This window comes from Ailuropoda melanoleuca, chromosome 8 (genome assembly GCF_002007445.2).
Source record: "Ailuropoda melanoleuca isolate Jingjing chromosome 8, ASM200744v2, whole genome shotgun sequence".
Classification (NCBI taxonomy): Eukaryota; Metazoa; Chordata; class Mammalia; order Carnivora; family Ursidae; genus Ailuropoda; species Ailuropoda melanoleuca.
In genome coordinates, this window is record NC_048225.1 from 8143764 (window position 1) to 8160083 (window position 16320).

The 16320-nt window shown below is 37.5% G+C and overlaps 1 protein-coding gene across 2 annotated transcripts in view; it reads left to right on the top strand.

The window, feature by feature from the left end:
* Positions 1-338: 338 nt before the first annotated feature.
* Positions 339-16320, top strand: part of SIK2 (salt inducible kinase 2) — a 126472-nt gene continuing 110490 nt past the window's right edge. The window contains exon 1 of one of the 2 annotated variants that reach the window (XM_034665732.1): positions 339-612. In XM_034665732.1, the coding sequence (XP_034521623.1) occupies positions 478-612 (135 nt within the window). In that variant the 5' untranslated portion in view covers positions 339-477. The remainder of the gene's footprint in view (positions 613-16320) is intronic. The other variant, XM_002921099.4, reaches the window with a different exon arrangement.

A 16320-nucleotide genomic window follows, 5' to 3' on the forward strand; every position in this document is an offset into this window, starting at 1 on the left:
CGCTGGGTTGGGGGAAGGAGACGGCCGACCGGGTCCAGGTCGCTGCACCCCTCCGTTCCGCCCACCAGGGCTCGCTCTTGCCCTTCGGCCGGGTGGCCGAGGAGCTGGGCGGGCCAGGCGATGACCCCGCCCCTGGCAGCCGCAAGACCGCGGAGAACCCGGGGAGCCTGAGTCCGGAAAGATCGCGCCGTCCAGGCCCCGCCCGTCTTGCCTCGCTCCCTCCCTCCCGGCAGCCGACGTCGGCGGTGCTCCGGTCGCCATGGTGACCAATCGAGGCCCAGTCCCGCCCCCGCCTCCCTGCCCCGGCCCCCTGACGTCGGCACACGTCAGCGGCGGCGCGCGCCTGGCTGGGCCCAGCCGAGCGGGAGGGACCGAGGGAGGGAGCGAGCGGAGCGGCGTCGCCGGAGCCAAGCCGCGCCGCGCCGCCGGCCCGCCAGCCCGCGCTCCAGTCCGCCGTGTCTAGCAGCGGGGCCCAGCATGGTCATGGCGGATGGCCCGAAGCACTTGCAGCGCGGGCCGGTCCGGGTGGGGTTCTACGACATCGAGGGCACGCTGGGGAAGGGTAACTTCGCTGTGGTGAAGCTGGGGCGGCACCGGATCACCAAGACGGAGGTGCGGCCCGGGGCTCGGCGGGAGCGTCCGAGGCGAGGGTCCGGGGGAGAGGAGCTGTTGGCCGAGAGGGTTGGCTGCAGCGGGGTGGGGGGGCTGGGTCTCTGGCTGAGGCGAGGGGCCTGGGACTGTGAGGACCCGGGAGGTGCAGGGGGGTCGGTGAGCGCCGAAGGGCTCGGGGCCCGGTCACCTCGACCCGAGTGTCGTCCAGTTGGAAACCTGACCGGCCGGGGCTTTGCCTTCTCTACGCCACCCCCGTGGCCACATGGAATTTCTCCCAGAGCCTCCCACCCGGGCCGTGACCTGATCTGTGGCCTCCGCTCCGGAGCCCAAGTTCCGCGTCTTCCCTGCTTTCAGCTGGGGGTGGGGTGGGAGGGGAAGTCTGGGTGCTCCCGGGAGGCGCGATGAGGGACGTCGCCAGCCCCAGGGAAGGGGCCGTCTGCACTCGGACTCCCGGGACAGGGCATCGCGCGGCCCCCGTGACCGCGGCGCCCCTCCCTGGCCCCGCGAGGAAGGGGCCCCCCGTGGCCGGGAATGCCCGGACGGCCATTGTCCATCATCTTCTGTCCCTCCTTTTGCCCGACAGCGTCTCTAATTTGGTGTCAGAGCTTGATCTCGTGCCTGAGGCTTTTCCATCTAATACTCCAGACAATAGAGCTGGTTAAAATGGTCATCTCTGCGTTTGCACAGTTGGTGGCTCGGTCTCGCTTCGCCCAGGTTGTCCCTTGACCAGGTGTGCGTTCTGGCGGCGAATGCGCGTTCCTTAAGCCACATCTGATTCTGCCTCTCTACTCATAAAGCCCTCAACTGCTTCCTGGCTGTGAATCCAGCATCCCCCACTCCACTGCACATTCTGATGCACCGTACATATTTTCTCCCAAGTCTCTCTTCTTACCTAACCCGCCCCCCTTCCTTTCACTGCCTCAAGCTGCTCTCCTCAGGGTCTCTATTTTAAGACGTGCAAATTAAATACTTCAGAAAAACAGTAGAAACAAAACCATTCTTTAGAATAAAACCTTGTGTTTTTGACATACTCTACCCTCTCTTATTGTAGTTGTTCTGGAGTTTCGTCCTTTTTCTGATTTTTCTTTCCCCCAGTTTTCATCCTACTCAGTTTTCCCCCTTATTTAGTGTGAATGTGCTAGAGTTTGAAAATGCGGTAATCTAGAATGGGTTTTCAGAATGGCTATGTGAAGTGAAGGATACTTGAAAACTTGAGTGATTTTTGTTGCTGCTCTTCTTGGAAATTTTGCTTAATGTGAAGGAATCCATTTCCAAAAAGTAGGGACATATGTCATTGTGTCATCTTCGCTTTTTGTGCTCCCCTGCTAATGGTGAGGCATTCCAAATCTGACTTGTTTTATGGCATCAGGACCAAGGTCACAAATTTTCTCTCACCAATTTACCATTGTTAGCAATTATACTAATTTTGTAATGATAAATAATGTGACTATAGTGAGATTACTTCATCTTGATCCCAACATTTCTAAAAATGAAGAAATTGATTCAATTCCTCTAAAGAACCATGGCCTAATGCCATGCTATTTACCCATAAATTACATAAAAGAGGCATTTTTAATGTGTATTTTTATATGAGTCCTTGCTTAATGACTCTAAAAATCAAACAAATTGTGTATTAAAGAAAGCTTCCTACAGAACTTTAAAACATTTTTATGTGATTGAATTCCAAAGCCATAAGTTCGTAATTTTTTTTTCTCATCAGCTTTTATCAGTATTGGTCACAAGATTTAATTCTGCTGTTACTTATTAGGCCAAATTTAGATGCAAGACTACCTATTACGAATGTTTAGGTGAGCTAGTAATGAGTGACACTTTCTCTTGAGGTTGACAGTTCAAACCCTGTCCCTTTTAAACTGATATATCTGGTGGAGCTAGGGGGCACTGTGGAGTAGTACCGTGGTTTGGCCATCAGATTGAGATCAATGCATTTGTAATTAAAGGCACAGGTCGCATCATGAAAGATCACTCAGATCTTAGTATACAGGTGTAAAATGATTTAATTGAAAAGCTGAATTTCTAGTCCATAGAACCCATCTCCCTTTGCTTTTCAGAAGAAGGTGTCTTTAACATATAAAAAGAAATAATGTGAATTTAAGATATGTGAGTGTTCCTGGTAATTTGGTGTGAGTGGAAATTTTAAAGTTGAGAGGAATGAGGAAAATAGGGTAATTAATGAAAAGAAAACTTCTTATAGATCTGAAGTTTTGCAAAGTTGCTTTGTGAACTTTTGTGGTAATTTGCAATAAGAATTGTTCAGCAACAGCACCTATACAATTGTATTTTAAAGTATACTATTAATAAGGATTTTTAAAGCAGTGTTTATTATCTTCATTGACTGGATAAGTATTTCTGTCTTCAGTAAATACAACTATCTCAAATACTATAAATAAGATGGCTATTGGAAACCTTAAAGTTTTATTTAACATTATTTTAGGTTCTCATTGCTGAACATACTACAGTATTACAGTGAGAACAATTAAAGTGGTATCAAGAGCAATACCAGCTAAATATCATGATTATACTTCTTATAGAAATTTCTTCAGTATAGTATGGTTTAACGTCAATGTAAATTTGTGTTTTAAAACTTAGAGGTCTTTTTCCCCAAGTTCGAACCCAAGGCAAATTTTAGGGCTTAGTTTATATGTCTATGTGGTAAACAATTTGACCCTGTTATTTTTACTTGGCTCTTCTCTGTCTCTTGTTCTGAATCACTGAAGAATGACGTATTTTCTACAGAACTGGGGAGATCCAAGACTGTTTGCCTTTTAGGAAAAGAAAAATCAGTACACAAAAAGAGATCTTCATTTTGGTCTAATCTATCAAATAGCTTAACATTGTTTAAGAAGTATAATTACATCATCATCTGAAGCTGTATTCTCATGTTAGATCTCTATGTAAATTTTGCACACAAAAGGGAAGGCAGGTGGTGGTAGAATCCAGCTTCCTAATATATACTTCAGAAAAGCTTTGTAGTGTTGGTTTGTGGTTTATGAATTAGAGTAGTTAATTTTATAAAATTAGCATAATGGGAAAAGAATAATAGCATTTAGACTGTTAAACTATTTTGGGCAATAGTGGTTGCTAGTTTGCTATGCTGTGAGCGTCCTTGAGTAGTGTTTTATTTTATCAAAACTGTGCTAGCAAAGAATTTTTTCCTTCTAATTGTATGGCTAGTTTTTTGTTGGTTTTTGTCTGTTAAATAAAATTCCAAAAAAGTCATTTGTGTCCTTAAATTGTTTTTGTTTTCTATTAAAGAAAGAGTCTTACTATGGAAAATATAAAGAAGAGTATAGTGCACAAAAAGTACATGTGCAATTCCTCCAAGGGGAGTAAATCATTCTCATGGCGTATTTCCCTCTAGTCTTTTTTTTTTTTATCATTTTTTCCCATAGATGAATCACATGCTATATACACTTAAATAAATTGCATCCTTTTTCCACCTATTGTATAGCATATTTTGCTTATTATATATAACTTTATAAAGCATTTTTGATAGCTGTGTAGTGTTCCACGTTGTAGATGAATTCTGTCTTCTTGAACAATTTTCTTACCATTGAACATATCCAGTTTTCACGTAGAGTAAATAATTTGCAATGAATAATATTTGCATAAGTAATTCTATGTCTGCATTTTTTTCCAGGGGAGGGGGCAGGAAGAGGGAGTGAGATTTGGAGGTAAATTACTAGAAAGGAAATTATCAAGTGAGAAGATACTATTTTCACATTAAAGAATAATATGTTATCAAACCGATCATGTTTATTATTGAAAAATTTTAAGGTATAGATAAATGAAAAAAATAACCCATAATATCACCACCCCAAGGTAACCATTAGTTATTTTCAGATCTTTTCTGTGACAGATAGCTATATTTTCCTCAATACCATACCTCTTATATTGCTTACCTAAAGAGCATATGAATGTGTGGTCCACAGAATCTTAAAGCTATTTCACAGAGGTTCTGAAAATTATCTTATTAAAATGGCGTGTTGCTGGGACCCCTGGGTAGCTCAGTTGGTTAATCTGCTTAGGTCATGATCCCAGGGTCCTGGGATCAAGGGCCGCATCGGGCTCCTTGCTCAGCAGGGAAGTGTTTCTCTGTCTGCCTACTAGTTACCCTGCTTGGGTGCTCGTTCTCTCTCTCTCTCTGACAAATCAGTCGATCAATAAAGGCATATTGGTGTTGGGCTACTGACTGGAACCTGGAATGCAAAACTGATAGCAAGGACATTGTGAAGACTGCTTTTGTTCACTGAAAAGCTTTGTGTGTGCATTTTGGGGTTTTTAGATTTAGGCATAATTCTTTACTACCTTAAAATTCAAGTATTTTTAAAGCTTTCCAAATAAAGTATCAAAATTGCATTTTTAGAGAAGGGATAGAAACAAAAAGAATAATACATCCTAATTACAGTGTTTCTTGAAGAGAACTTATTTTTTTTTAATACATTTGAATTTTATATTTTGCTTTAAAGTTTTAGGATTCCTCTCAGTAGTCTTGGTATTAGTCTTGTGCTCTGAAATATCCCATATTTCAAGAAGCAGCTATACTATGTACAGCGGAAGGACTGGTTATCAGATAACTTAATCACTATTATGTGTATCTGGGCCTTGTATGGTTTTTATAGTTTGTCGAAATGAAAATGGTATTTGTCATGAAATATATGTGCTGTATTAGAAACTGTTCTCTAGTTTCTTGGCACCCCAGACAAATAATATTTGACAAATTACTCTGCTAAATATTGCTCAAAATGATCTGTTCTTTTTGGGGAGTGGTTGGGGACAAACATCCAAAAATAAGAATTGTGTAAATTTTTATATTCTGTAGAAATTTTTAACTTTAACAGAGTTTAATGTGTTCTGATTTTGATTCCACTGGGAAATTCTATCTCAATATCTGGCAATTAAGAAAACATTTATTTGGAAATAACTGAAACTGGTCTCCATTCCTGGATTTATAGGATGACGTTTGACTTACAGGCCACTGCTGATGGTAGAGTCAGTTTCCTTGCAGCCAAATGGATTTCAGAAATTCACTAAGATACCATTCTTTCCTATTTCACGTACCTAGCACCTCTTCTGTCTTCTACCTCCATATTTTTTGAAAAAAGTTTTTAATATATTTATGTGCCTTTATTCAGAGCATTTATGGAGAATGCTTTCCCACCCTTCAAGGAGAAATAGCCCCTATATCCAGTTTGAGATTATTAGAAGAATGAAAGACAATTACATTTGGGGATTTCATCAAAAACTCTTCATTTAGAAAACATTTTTAAAATACATTAAACAGTTAAAGTGATAAATCTTGGGTAAATTAGACTGAAAAATGCTAAAATTTGTTTTAAGTTCTTCTCTGAGATAAACATAGTATTTATGTGTTTTTCCCCCAGTTACAAAAGTATGCGTCTTCATTGTAGATATTGTTGAAAAACTCAAGAAAATAAACATCTTTCATAACCAACGTTCAGACCAAGAGATCACCACTATAAATATTTGGTTCATATCCTCTTCATTATTCACATATATTTTATGTGTTAGTAATGAAATTGATGTCCTCTATATGTATGTTTTTTTTACTTAATGTGTTAACATTTCCCCAAGTGTTAAAAAAAAAAAAAAAAGGAAAATGTCTAAAGCATCGTTAAATAGCATTCTTAGTATGATTGTATTTTATTTCATCAATTTCCTATTATTAAACCTTTAGGTTGTTTCTTTTGCTGTTTCTCTTTCTAAGGTAATGTTTCAGAGGGCATTCCTGTATATATATCTTTGTGTGCTTAACTGATTATTCCCTTAGGGTAATCCCATGGCAATGGAATTCTCGCATCAGGAATATGTCCTTACATCTACATCTTACGGCGTGAGATGCCAAATTATCCTCTAGAAAAGTCACACCTGTTAATTTTCACCAGGAAGAAATCATTTACCAGAAATATTATTTTTTAAATCTTTCCCAGTTGAGAGGGCAAATAATATTTTTTAATTTTTATTAACATTTCTGATTTAACATTTTTTTTGTTTACTTTGAGTGCATGGTTTTATAAGATACCTATTTGTTATTTTCTTCTGTGAATTTTTTTTTTTTTTTTGTCCTTTGGACCATTTTTTGTTTTTAGTTTTTGTTTTTTTAAGATTTTATTTATTTGAGAGACAGAGAGCATGAGCCAGGGGAGGGGCAGAGAAGCAGACTTCCCACTGAGCGGGGAGCGCGACCTGGGACTCAGTCCCAGGACTCTGGGATCATGACCTGAGCAGAAGGCAACCACTTAATGGACTGAGCCACCCAGGCACCCTTGGCCCATTTTTTAAATTGAGTTGTCATTTTTGATGATTTGTTTAAATTATTTTTAAGATGGGAGACTATTTTTTAATCATTTCTTTTATAGTCTTAGTAATCCTCGGTTCAAAGTCTATGGATCTAAAAATGTAATGATATTTACCTTTTCTCCAGTCTGTTTTCCTTACCCACCATTGGAAAAGTGAAATTAAATCTTCATGAGGACTTACTGCATTATATAAATTCTTACATCTTAAATGTCAATTTTGGGATCCCTGGGTGGCTCAGTTGGTTAAGTGTCCACCCCTTGATTTTAGCTCAGGTCCTGATCTCAGGGTGCTGAGATTGAGCCTGAGCCAGGCTTCGTGCTCAGCAGGGAGTCTGCTGGAGCGTCTCTCTTTCCCTCCCCCTCTGCCTCTCCTCTCCCTCGCTCTTGCTCTCTCTCTCCTTCAAGTAAATAAATAAATAAAATCTTTAAAAAAAATAAAAGTCAATTTTGAATTGGAAAAATATTGTAATTTATTTATACTTAAAAGATAACTAGAGAACTCCATGTTAGTTTTACTATTGACTTTTACTGCTTTCAGAAACCCTTTCCTTATAGGATCACTCAGGCACATTGACTTGTTGGTCAAGTGTTCTGATTCCACCCATGATTTGATGTATAAGCTTATAAAGTACATGTAATGTTTAATCTTGAAGATCTAATTGTATAGTAAGAATAATTCTGTTCGGTACTTCAGAAGGACTGTGTACAATTAGTATATTAGTGGTAAATAGTACTGAAGCAGATATTACCTGAGACAGCAAACATATGTTAATCCCTCTGACTTGGTACTAGAAGTACTGCTCTTGTTGTATAACTTCCTTATAAAGTCCCCCAAAGCTACTTTTGTAGTGTAGTTTAAGTGCATGAGACAAAGTTTTCTTTAATGAGAAGTGAAAAGCAATTTTTGTTAAATTATCAAAAAGACAGGACAGCATTACCATTAAATTGCATTTTGAAAAGTGAAAAAATCTTTCATCCGTCAGCTTAACACTATTTCATTTCTGCTCCTACATTTAATCCCTTGTCTTCTGTACAAATTTGTATTTTATATGTCTTTTCTATATATTATTTTTACTTTGTTGGAAACATTTCTCTGTAGGTAGTCTTTTCACTAATACTTACATTTTAGAAAATAATATGGCCATTTTATAGAGAATTTAGAAAATAAAATGAAAATGAAATTTCACAGATGGAGAAGTTAGCGTATTTGGTAAATATACGAAGTTCATTTCATTTTTTTGTTTTTCCTATTAGAGAAGTGATTCATGTTCATTGAAGAAAAATTGCACAGAAAAGTATAAAGCAGAAAAATAATCCACAATTTTTTTTCACCCACTGATAGCATTTTTGTCGTAGTTATATCCAGTTTTTTCCTGGTCTTTTTCTATACATACCTTGTGTTAAGACTGCACTTAAATACTGATTTTTTAATTTAATATTTTAGTCTAAACAATCCTTTACATTATTAAGAAAAACTATACTAATAACTGTATAACAGTCATAAGATGAGCTTGCCATAATTCACATAATTATTTCCCACTTACTATTTCTATTTTTATATTACGAATAATATTCATTGAATATATTTACAAATAAGTCTTTACCATCATTTCAGATTGTTTCCTTCAAATAATTTCTCAGAAGTAGAATCCTTAGGCTAAATGGGATGGGTGATTTTTTTTTTCTTTATTGAAGTATAATTAGCATTGTTCTGTTACTTTAAGGTGTACAGCATAATGATTCAACAATTCTGTACAATACTCAGTGCTCATCACAATAAGTGTACTCTTGTTTTTAATTTTTTTGAGTATAGTTGATACATAATTCTATGTTATTTTCAAGTGTACAATTTAGTGAATTAGCAAGTTTATACATTATACTGTGTTTACCACAAGTGTAGCCATCATCTGCCAGCTACATCGTCCCATCATGTTGCTGTTACTGTATTGATGACTATATTTGTTATACTGTGCCTTTTATTCCTGTGACTTATTCATTCCATAGCTGGAAGCCTGTATCTCCCTCTCCCCTTCACCCATTCTGCCCAGTGCCCCACCTTCTTCACCTCTGGCAACCATCAGTTTGTTCTCTGTATTATAGGTATGATTCTGCCCTTTGTTGTTTATTCATTTGTTTTTGTGTAGGTTTTTTGTTTTTTTTTTTTTTAGATTCCACTTATGAATGGAGTCATATGATACTTTTCTTTCTCAGTTTGACTTATTTCACTTAGCATAGTATCCTCTAGGTCCAACCACATTGTCTGAAGTGGCATGATCTCATCCGTTTTTATGGTTGCATAATATTCCAGCTGTGTGTGTGTGTGTGTGTGTGTGTGTGTGTGTGTGTGTTGATGGACACTTACGTTGCTTCCATATCTTGGCTATTATAAATAAAGCTGCAATAAACATATGGCTACATATGTTTTTACAAATTAGCGTTTTTGTTTTCTTTGGGTCAATACCCATTAGTGAAATTAATAAATCATACAGTATTTCTGTTTTTAATTTTCGAGAAACCTCTATACCGTCTTCCATAGTGGCCTTGCCAATTTATGTTCCCACCAACAGTGCACAAAGGTCTTTCTTTCCAGATCCTCTCCAGTACTTGTTATTTCTTGTCTTTTTGATTTTAGCTCTTCTGACTAGTGTAAGGTGATAACTCATTGTGATTTTTGGTTTGCATTTCCCTGATGTTGAGCATCTTTTCATGTGTCTGTTGGCTATCTGGATGTCATCTTTGGAACAATGTCTATTCAGGTCCTCTGCCCATTTTTTAATTGGTTTGGGTTTTTTTGTTGAGTTGTATGAGTTGTTTTTTTTTTTTATATGTTTTGGATATTAACCCCTTAACAGATACATCATATGCAAATATCTTCTCTCATTCAGTAGGTTGCCTTTTTGTTTTTTGTTGTTGTTGTTGGTTTCCTTTGCTGTGCAAAAGTTTTTACCTGGTTTAGGACTAATAGTTTATTTTTGCTTTTGTTTCCCTTACCAGAGGAGGCCTATCTAGAAAAATGTTGCTGTGGCCCATGTCAGAGAAGTTACTGCCTGTGTTCCCTTCTAGTTTTTTATGGTTTCAGGCCTCACATTTAGGTCTTTCATCCATTTTGAGGGGTGTGTGTGGTTTTAGAAAATGATCCAGTTTCAGTCTTTTGGATGTAGCTGCCCAGTTGTCCCAGCACCATTTGTTGAAAAGACTATCTTTTCACCGTTGTATATTCTTGGCTCCTTTGTTGTAGAGTGGCTGACGATATAAGCATGGGTTTATTTCTAGGCTCTCTGTTTTGTTGATCTGTCTGTTTTTGTGCCAGTACCATACTGTTTTGATTACTACAGCTTTTGTAGTGTATCTTGAAATCTGGGATTGTGACACCTCCAACTTTTTTTTTCTTTTTCAAGATTGCTTTGACTATTTGTGGTCTTTTATCATTCTATACAAATTCTAGTCTTTTTTCTAGTTCTGTGAAACATATTACTGGTATTTTGATAGGGATAGCATTAAATCTGTAGATTGCTTTGGGTAATGTAGTCAGACATTTTAACACATTGATTCTTCAATCTATGAGCGTGGAATATCTTTCCATGTGTTTATGTTGTCTTCAGTTTTTCTTTCATTGGTGTTTTATAGTTTTTGGAGTAAATGTCTTTCACCTCCACGGTTAAGTTTATTCCTAGGTTATCTTATGCTTTTTGATACAGTTATAAGTGAGATTGTTTTCCTAATTTATCCTTCTATTTCATTATTAGTGTATAGAAATACAGTAGATTTCTGCGTATTAATTTCATATCCTATGACTTTACTGAACTCATGTATCAGTTCTAGTATTTTTTTAGTGAAGTCTTTAGACTTTTCTGTATAATGTGTGTCAGCTACAAATAGTGAAGTTTTACTTCTTACCAATTTGAATGCCTTTTATTTCTTGTCTGATTGCTGTGGCTAGGACTTCCAGTACTGTGTTGAATAAAAGTGGTGAGAGTGGACATGCTTGTCCTGTTCCTGATCTTGGAAGAAGAGCTCCTAGTTTTTCACCATTGGGCATGATGTTAGCTGTAGGTTTGTCATATATGGACTTTAATATGTTGAAGTAGTTCCCTCTAAACCTATTTTCTTGAGAGTTTTTTTCATGAATGGATGTTGTACTTTGCCAAATGCTTTTTCTGCATCTGTTGAGATGATCATAAGGTTTTTATCCATTCTCTTGTTAATAATGATATATCATGTTGATTGATGAATATTGAACTACCTTTGCATTGCTAGAATAAATCCTACTTGATTAGGGTGAATGATTTCTTAATGTATTGTTCAATTTGATTTGCTCATATTTCATTGAATATTTTTACATCTATGTTCACAGATATTGGCCTGTAGTTTTTGTAGGGTGTTTTTTTGTTTTGTAGTGTCTTCATCTGGTATTGATATCAGGGCAATGCTGGCCTCTTAGAATGAATTTGGAAGTTATCCTTCCTATCCTATTTTTTTTGAATAGTTTGAAAAATAATAGGTATTAACTCTACATGTTTGGTAGAATTCACCTGTGAAGCCATCTGGTCCTGGACTTTTGTTTGTTGGGAATTTTTTTTTTTTTTTAAGCAATTGAATTTCATTGCTAGTAATCAGTCTGTTAAATATTCTATTTCTTCTTGATTCAGTTTTGGAAGTTTATATGTTTCTAGGAATTTATCCATTTCTTCTAGGTTATCTACTTTGTTGGCATAAAACTTTTTATAATAATCTCCTATGATTCTTTTTATTTCTCTGGTGATGGTTGTTATTTCTCCTCCTTCAATTCTGATTTTATTTATGTGAGTCATCTCTGTCTCACCTTTTTTTTTTTTTTTTTTTTTTTAAATCTGGCTCAAGGGGCGCCTGGGTGGTGCAGTCGTTAAGCGTCTGCCTTTGGCTCAGGGCATGATCCCCGCATTCTGGGATCGAGCCCCACATCAGGCTCCTCCGCTGGGAGCCTGCTTCTTCCTCTCCCACTCCCCCTGCTTGTGTTCCCTCTCTCACTGGCTGTCTCTCTCTCTGTCAAATAAATAAATAAAATCTTTATAAAAAATAAAATGAAATAAAATAAAATAAAGTCTGGCTCAAGGGGCACCTGGGTGGCTCAGCCGTTAAGCGTCTGCCTTCGGCTCAGGTCATGATCCCAGCGTTCTGGGATCGAGCTCTGCATCGGACTCCCTGCTCAACGGGAAGCCTTCTCCCTCTCCCTGCTTGTGTTTCCTGTCTCGCTGTCAAATAAATAAATAAAATATTTAAAAAAATAAATAAAAAATAAAGTCTGGCTAAAGGTTTATCAGTTTTGTTGATCCTTTCAAAGAACCAGCTCCTGGTTTCATTTATCCTTCTTTTTTTGTAGTCTTTATTTCATTTATTTATGCTCTAATCTTTATTATTATTACTACTACTACTACGACTACTTCTGGCTTTGGGCTTTGTTCTTTTTCTAGCTCCTTTAGGTGTAAGGTTAGGTTGAGATTTTTCTTGCCTTTTGAGGTAGACCTGTATTGCTATAATCTTCCCTCTTAGGACAGCTTTTCCTCTGCCTGAAAGATTTCAGACCATTGTGTTTTCATTTGCATTTGTCTCCATGTATTTTTTTTTTATTTCCTCTTTGATGTGTTGTTGGATCCATTTTTTGTTCAGTAGCAGTTTATTTAGCCTCCATGTATTTGTGTTCTTTCCAGATTTTTTCTTGTGTGTGATTTCTAGTTTCATACGGACATGGTTGGAAAAGATGCGTGATGTGATTTCAATCTTTTTTAATTTGTTGAGACTTATTTTGTGGCTTAACATGTGATCTATTCTGGAGAATGTTCCATGTGGAATTGAAAAGAATGTGTATTCCACTGTGTTTGGTTGAAGTGTTCTGAATGTATCTGTTAGATCCATCTGGTCCAGTGTGTCATTTAAAGCCACTGTTTTCTTCTTGAATTTCTGTTTGGATGATCTATCCATTGATGTGTGTTTTAAAGTCTCTTACTATTATTGTATTACTATTGATTTCTTCCTTTATGTCTGTTAATAGTTACTTTATGTATGTATTATGCCATATTTTTTGTATAAATATTTACTATTGTATCTTATTGTTGGATTGTTCCCTTTATGGTTATGTATTGTCCTTCTTTGTCTCTTGTTAATCTGGATTGTAAAGTCTGTTTTGTCCCGTGTAAGTATTGTTATCCCAGCTTTCTTTTTGCTTCCATTTGCACGTTAAATGTTTTTTCCATCCCTTCACTTTCAATCTGAATGTTTTCTAGGTCTGAAGGGAGTCTCTTGTAAGCAGCATATAGATGGGTCTTGCTTTTTTATCCTTTCAGTCACCCTGTGTCTTTTGATTGGAGTAATAGTCTGTTTACATTTAAAGTAATTATCAATAGGTAGATACTTATTGCCCTTTGTTACTTGTTTTACAGTTGTTTTTATAGTTCTTCTCTGTTCCTTTCTTCTTGTCTTGCTCTCTTGCCTGTGGTTTCTTTAGTATTATGCTTGGATTCCTTTCTCCTTATTTTTTATGTATCTGTTATAGGTTTTTGACTTACGGTTACCATTAGATTCATATAAAACATCTTATGCATATAACAGTCTTTATTAAGTTGATGGTTGCTTAACTTTGAACCCATTCTAAAGGCACTGAATTTTTACTTTCTATCCCCTCATACACATTTTATGTAGGTGATGGCCTAGTTTACATCCTTTTATTTTGTGAATCCCTTGACTGATTTTTCTGCCAGTCTTTGGGTTGTTTTCAGAGTTAGCTGCACTGATGTGGCTGTCATCTGGGTGTATATATGGGACAAGGTAAGCTCAGGATCCTTCTACTCCACCATCTTCCCAGAACTCCCTCAAGATGGATGACTATTTTTTTTTTAGCCTAATTTTTTTTTTTTGAGATTTTTATTTTTAATCTCTACACCCAATCTGGGGCTCAAACTCACAACCCAGAAATCAGGAGTCACATGCTTTACTGACTGAGCCAGCCAGAGACCCCGGGATGGATGATTTTTAAGGTTCTTGATAAAAATTGCCAAAAAACCTTTCAGTAAAATTATAACCTATTTTATAGTCATACCAGCCATGGACCTTAGCTGACAAGGGTGTTTATCTGTTAATTTTTGTAAATGTAAGGGGAAAGGGTGTTTCTTGATATAACCTACATTACATTATATTAGATATTTTATTATTTTTAATTCACTTTTTCCTTCTGAGATTGAATATTCAGTGTTGCTACTTTTACATGGGATTTAGTTTGATAGCAGTCTTTCTAGTTTATGTGTGCCCTCCAAAGTTGTATAGGAGACCTTCCTTTTGTCCCCTAGCAGAAGGAATATAAATTTTTCTATCTCTACATAAACTCACTAAAGGTTTTTTTGTTTTGTTTTGTTTTAAAGATACTGCATGCATATGTAGGAATTGGAGAGTTGAATAATTCAGATGAATAACAAAAAGAAAGGATTTCTTCAACTTTCAGAGTCCCTTACTTGACTTTGTTGTGACCATGCAGATTTTGTCCTTGGTACTCTGTTCAGAACTAAGTAGAAAAAGGGATGGAGAGAGTAAGCTCCCAGAAATCTAAGCTCATAGTTACCTTTAAAATGTTGGAACACAACCCTTTTGTATGTTGGAACTTTCATACACTTTGGAAAAATCCCCAAGTGCAGATTTTTTCTCGTTGATAAAATTTGTTTTCCAAAATGTGTTCTCTTTGTTGTCACAGATCTATTAAGTTCTTTACAGGTAGGAATCAGATCGTGTTCATTTTTATATCCTGACTGTAATTCCAGGCACACAACAGGTGCTCAGTAAGTGTGTGAATAATAAGATTTTTGAAAAAATAAAAAGATTGAACTTGGAGTTTGAAGGCCTGAGGTTTTTTTCCCATTAATTCACTTGAGCTGTAGGACCTTTTGTAGATTATGTTAACATCTTTGGAACCTCAGGTTCATCAACTCATGGATGCTGTGCTTCTTCCATTTACTTCACAAAGTTGAGAAATAAATGAGATAAAATATGTTAAAGTGTCTTGTGAAATTAAAATGTACTGTGCAGTTGCGAAAGTCATTATCATCATTATTATATTTCTGGGAAGTACTTGGTAATGAGTCCCATTGTTAAGAAATCACCTGGAAGAATATGCCAGAGACTGCTAGCTGAACACCAAAAATCCATTGTTTCCTGTTCTTCCTGGGCCTATCACTGGACTGTGTCTGGGCCTCTCGTGTTTAGATACGGTTATGTGACTGAGTTCTAACTAATGGAGTGAACAGGAATAATATGTGCCACTTCAGAGCTAGCCCATAAAAACCTCTTGTGAGGGCTCCTCCAAGTTTCTTTTTCCTATCAGGCCGGAATGGAGACAACATTTAGGGTAACTGTGGAAGCCTTTATAAGTAGTAAAACTTCCTTAACCCTTGTGTGCCTGCACGGAGGCATCTTCACCCATCCCATTCTGCTACATGAGCAAAAAATAAACTTCTATTGTATTTAAATCACTATACATTTTGTGGTCTACTTGTTCGTAGCAGTTAGATGAGCCCTATGTTTTTTTCAAGCTTTAACAATTAATTTTTTTATTAGTTTCAGGAGTAGAATTTAGTGATTCATTAGTTGCATGTAACACCCAGTCCTCCTTATATCAAGTGCCCTCCCTCCTTAATGCCCATCACCACTTATCCCTTACCCCCACTCATCTCCCCTCCAGCAACCCTGTTTCTTAGAGTTCAGTGTCTCTTACAGTTTGCCTCTCTCTCAATTTTCATCTTATTTTTTCTTCCCTTCCCCTATGCTTATCTGTTTTTTCTTAAATTCCACCTATCAGTGAAATCATATGGTATTTGTCTTTCTCTGACTGACTTATTTTGCTCAACATAATACCTTCTAGTTCTATCTATATTGTTGCAAATGGCAAGATTTCATTCTTTTTGATGGCTGAGTAATATTCCAGCGTGTAGATACATACACACACACACACATGCACACACACGTCTTTAGCCACTCACCTGTTGATGGACATCTGAGTTCTTTCTGTAGTTTGGCTATTGTGGACATTGCTGCTGTGAACGTTGGGGTGCAGCTGCCCCTTCAGATCACTGTTTGTATCCTTTGGATAAACACCTAGTAGTGCAAATGCTGGGTCATAAGGTAGCTCTATTTTTAACTTTTTGAGGAACCTCCGTTCCAGAGTGGCTCCACCAGTTTGTATTCCCACCAATAGTGAAGAGGGTTCCCCTTTCTCCAATTCCTTGCCAACATTTGTTATTTCCTGAGTTGTTAATTTTAGCCATTTTGATAGGTGTGAGGTGCTACCTCATGGTGGTTTTGATTTGTATTTCCCTGATGCCAAGTGATGTTGAACATTTTCTCACGTGTC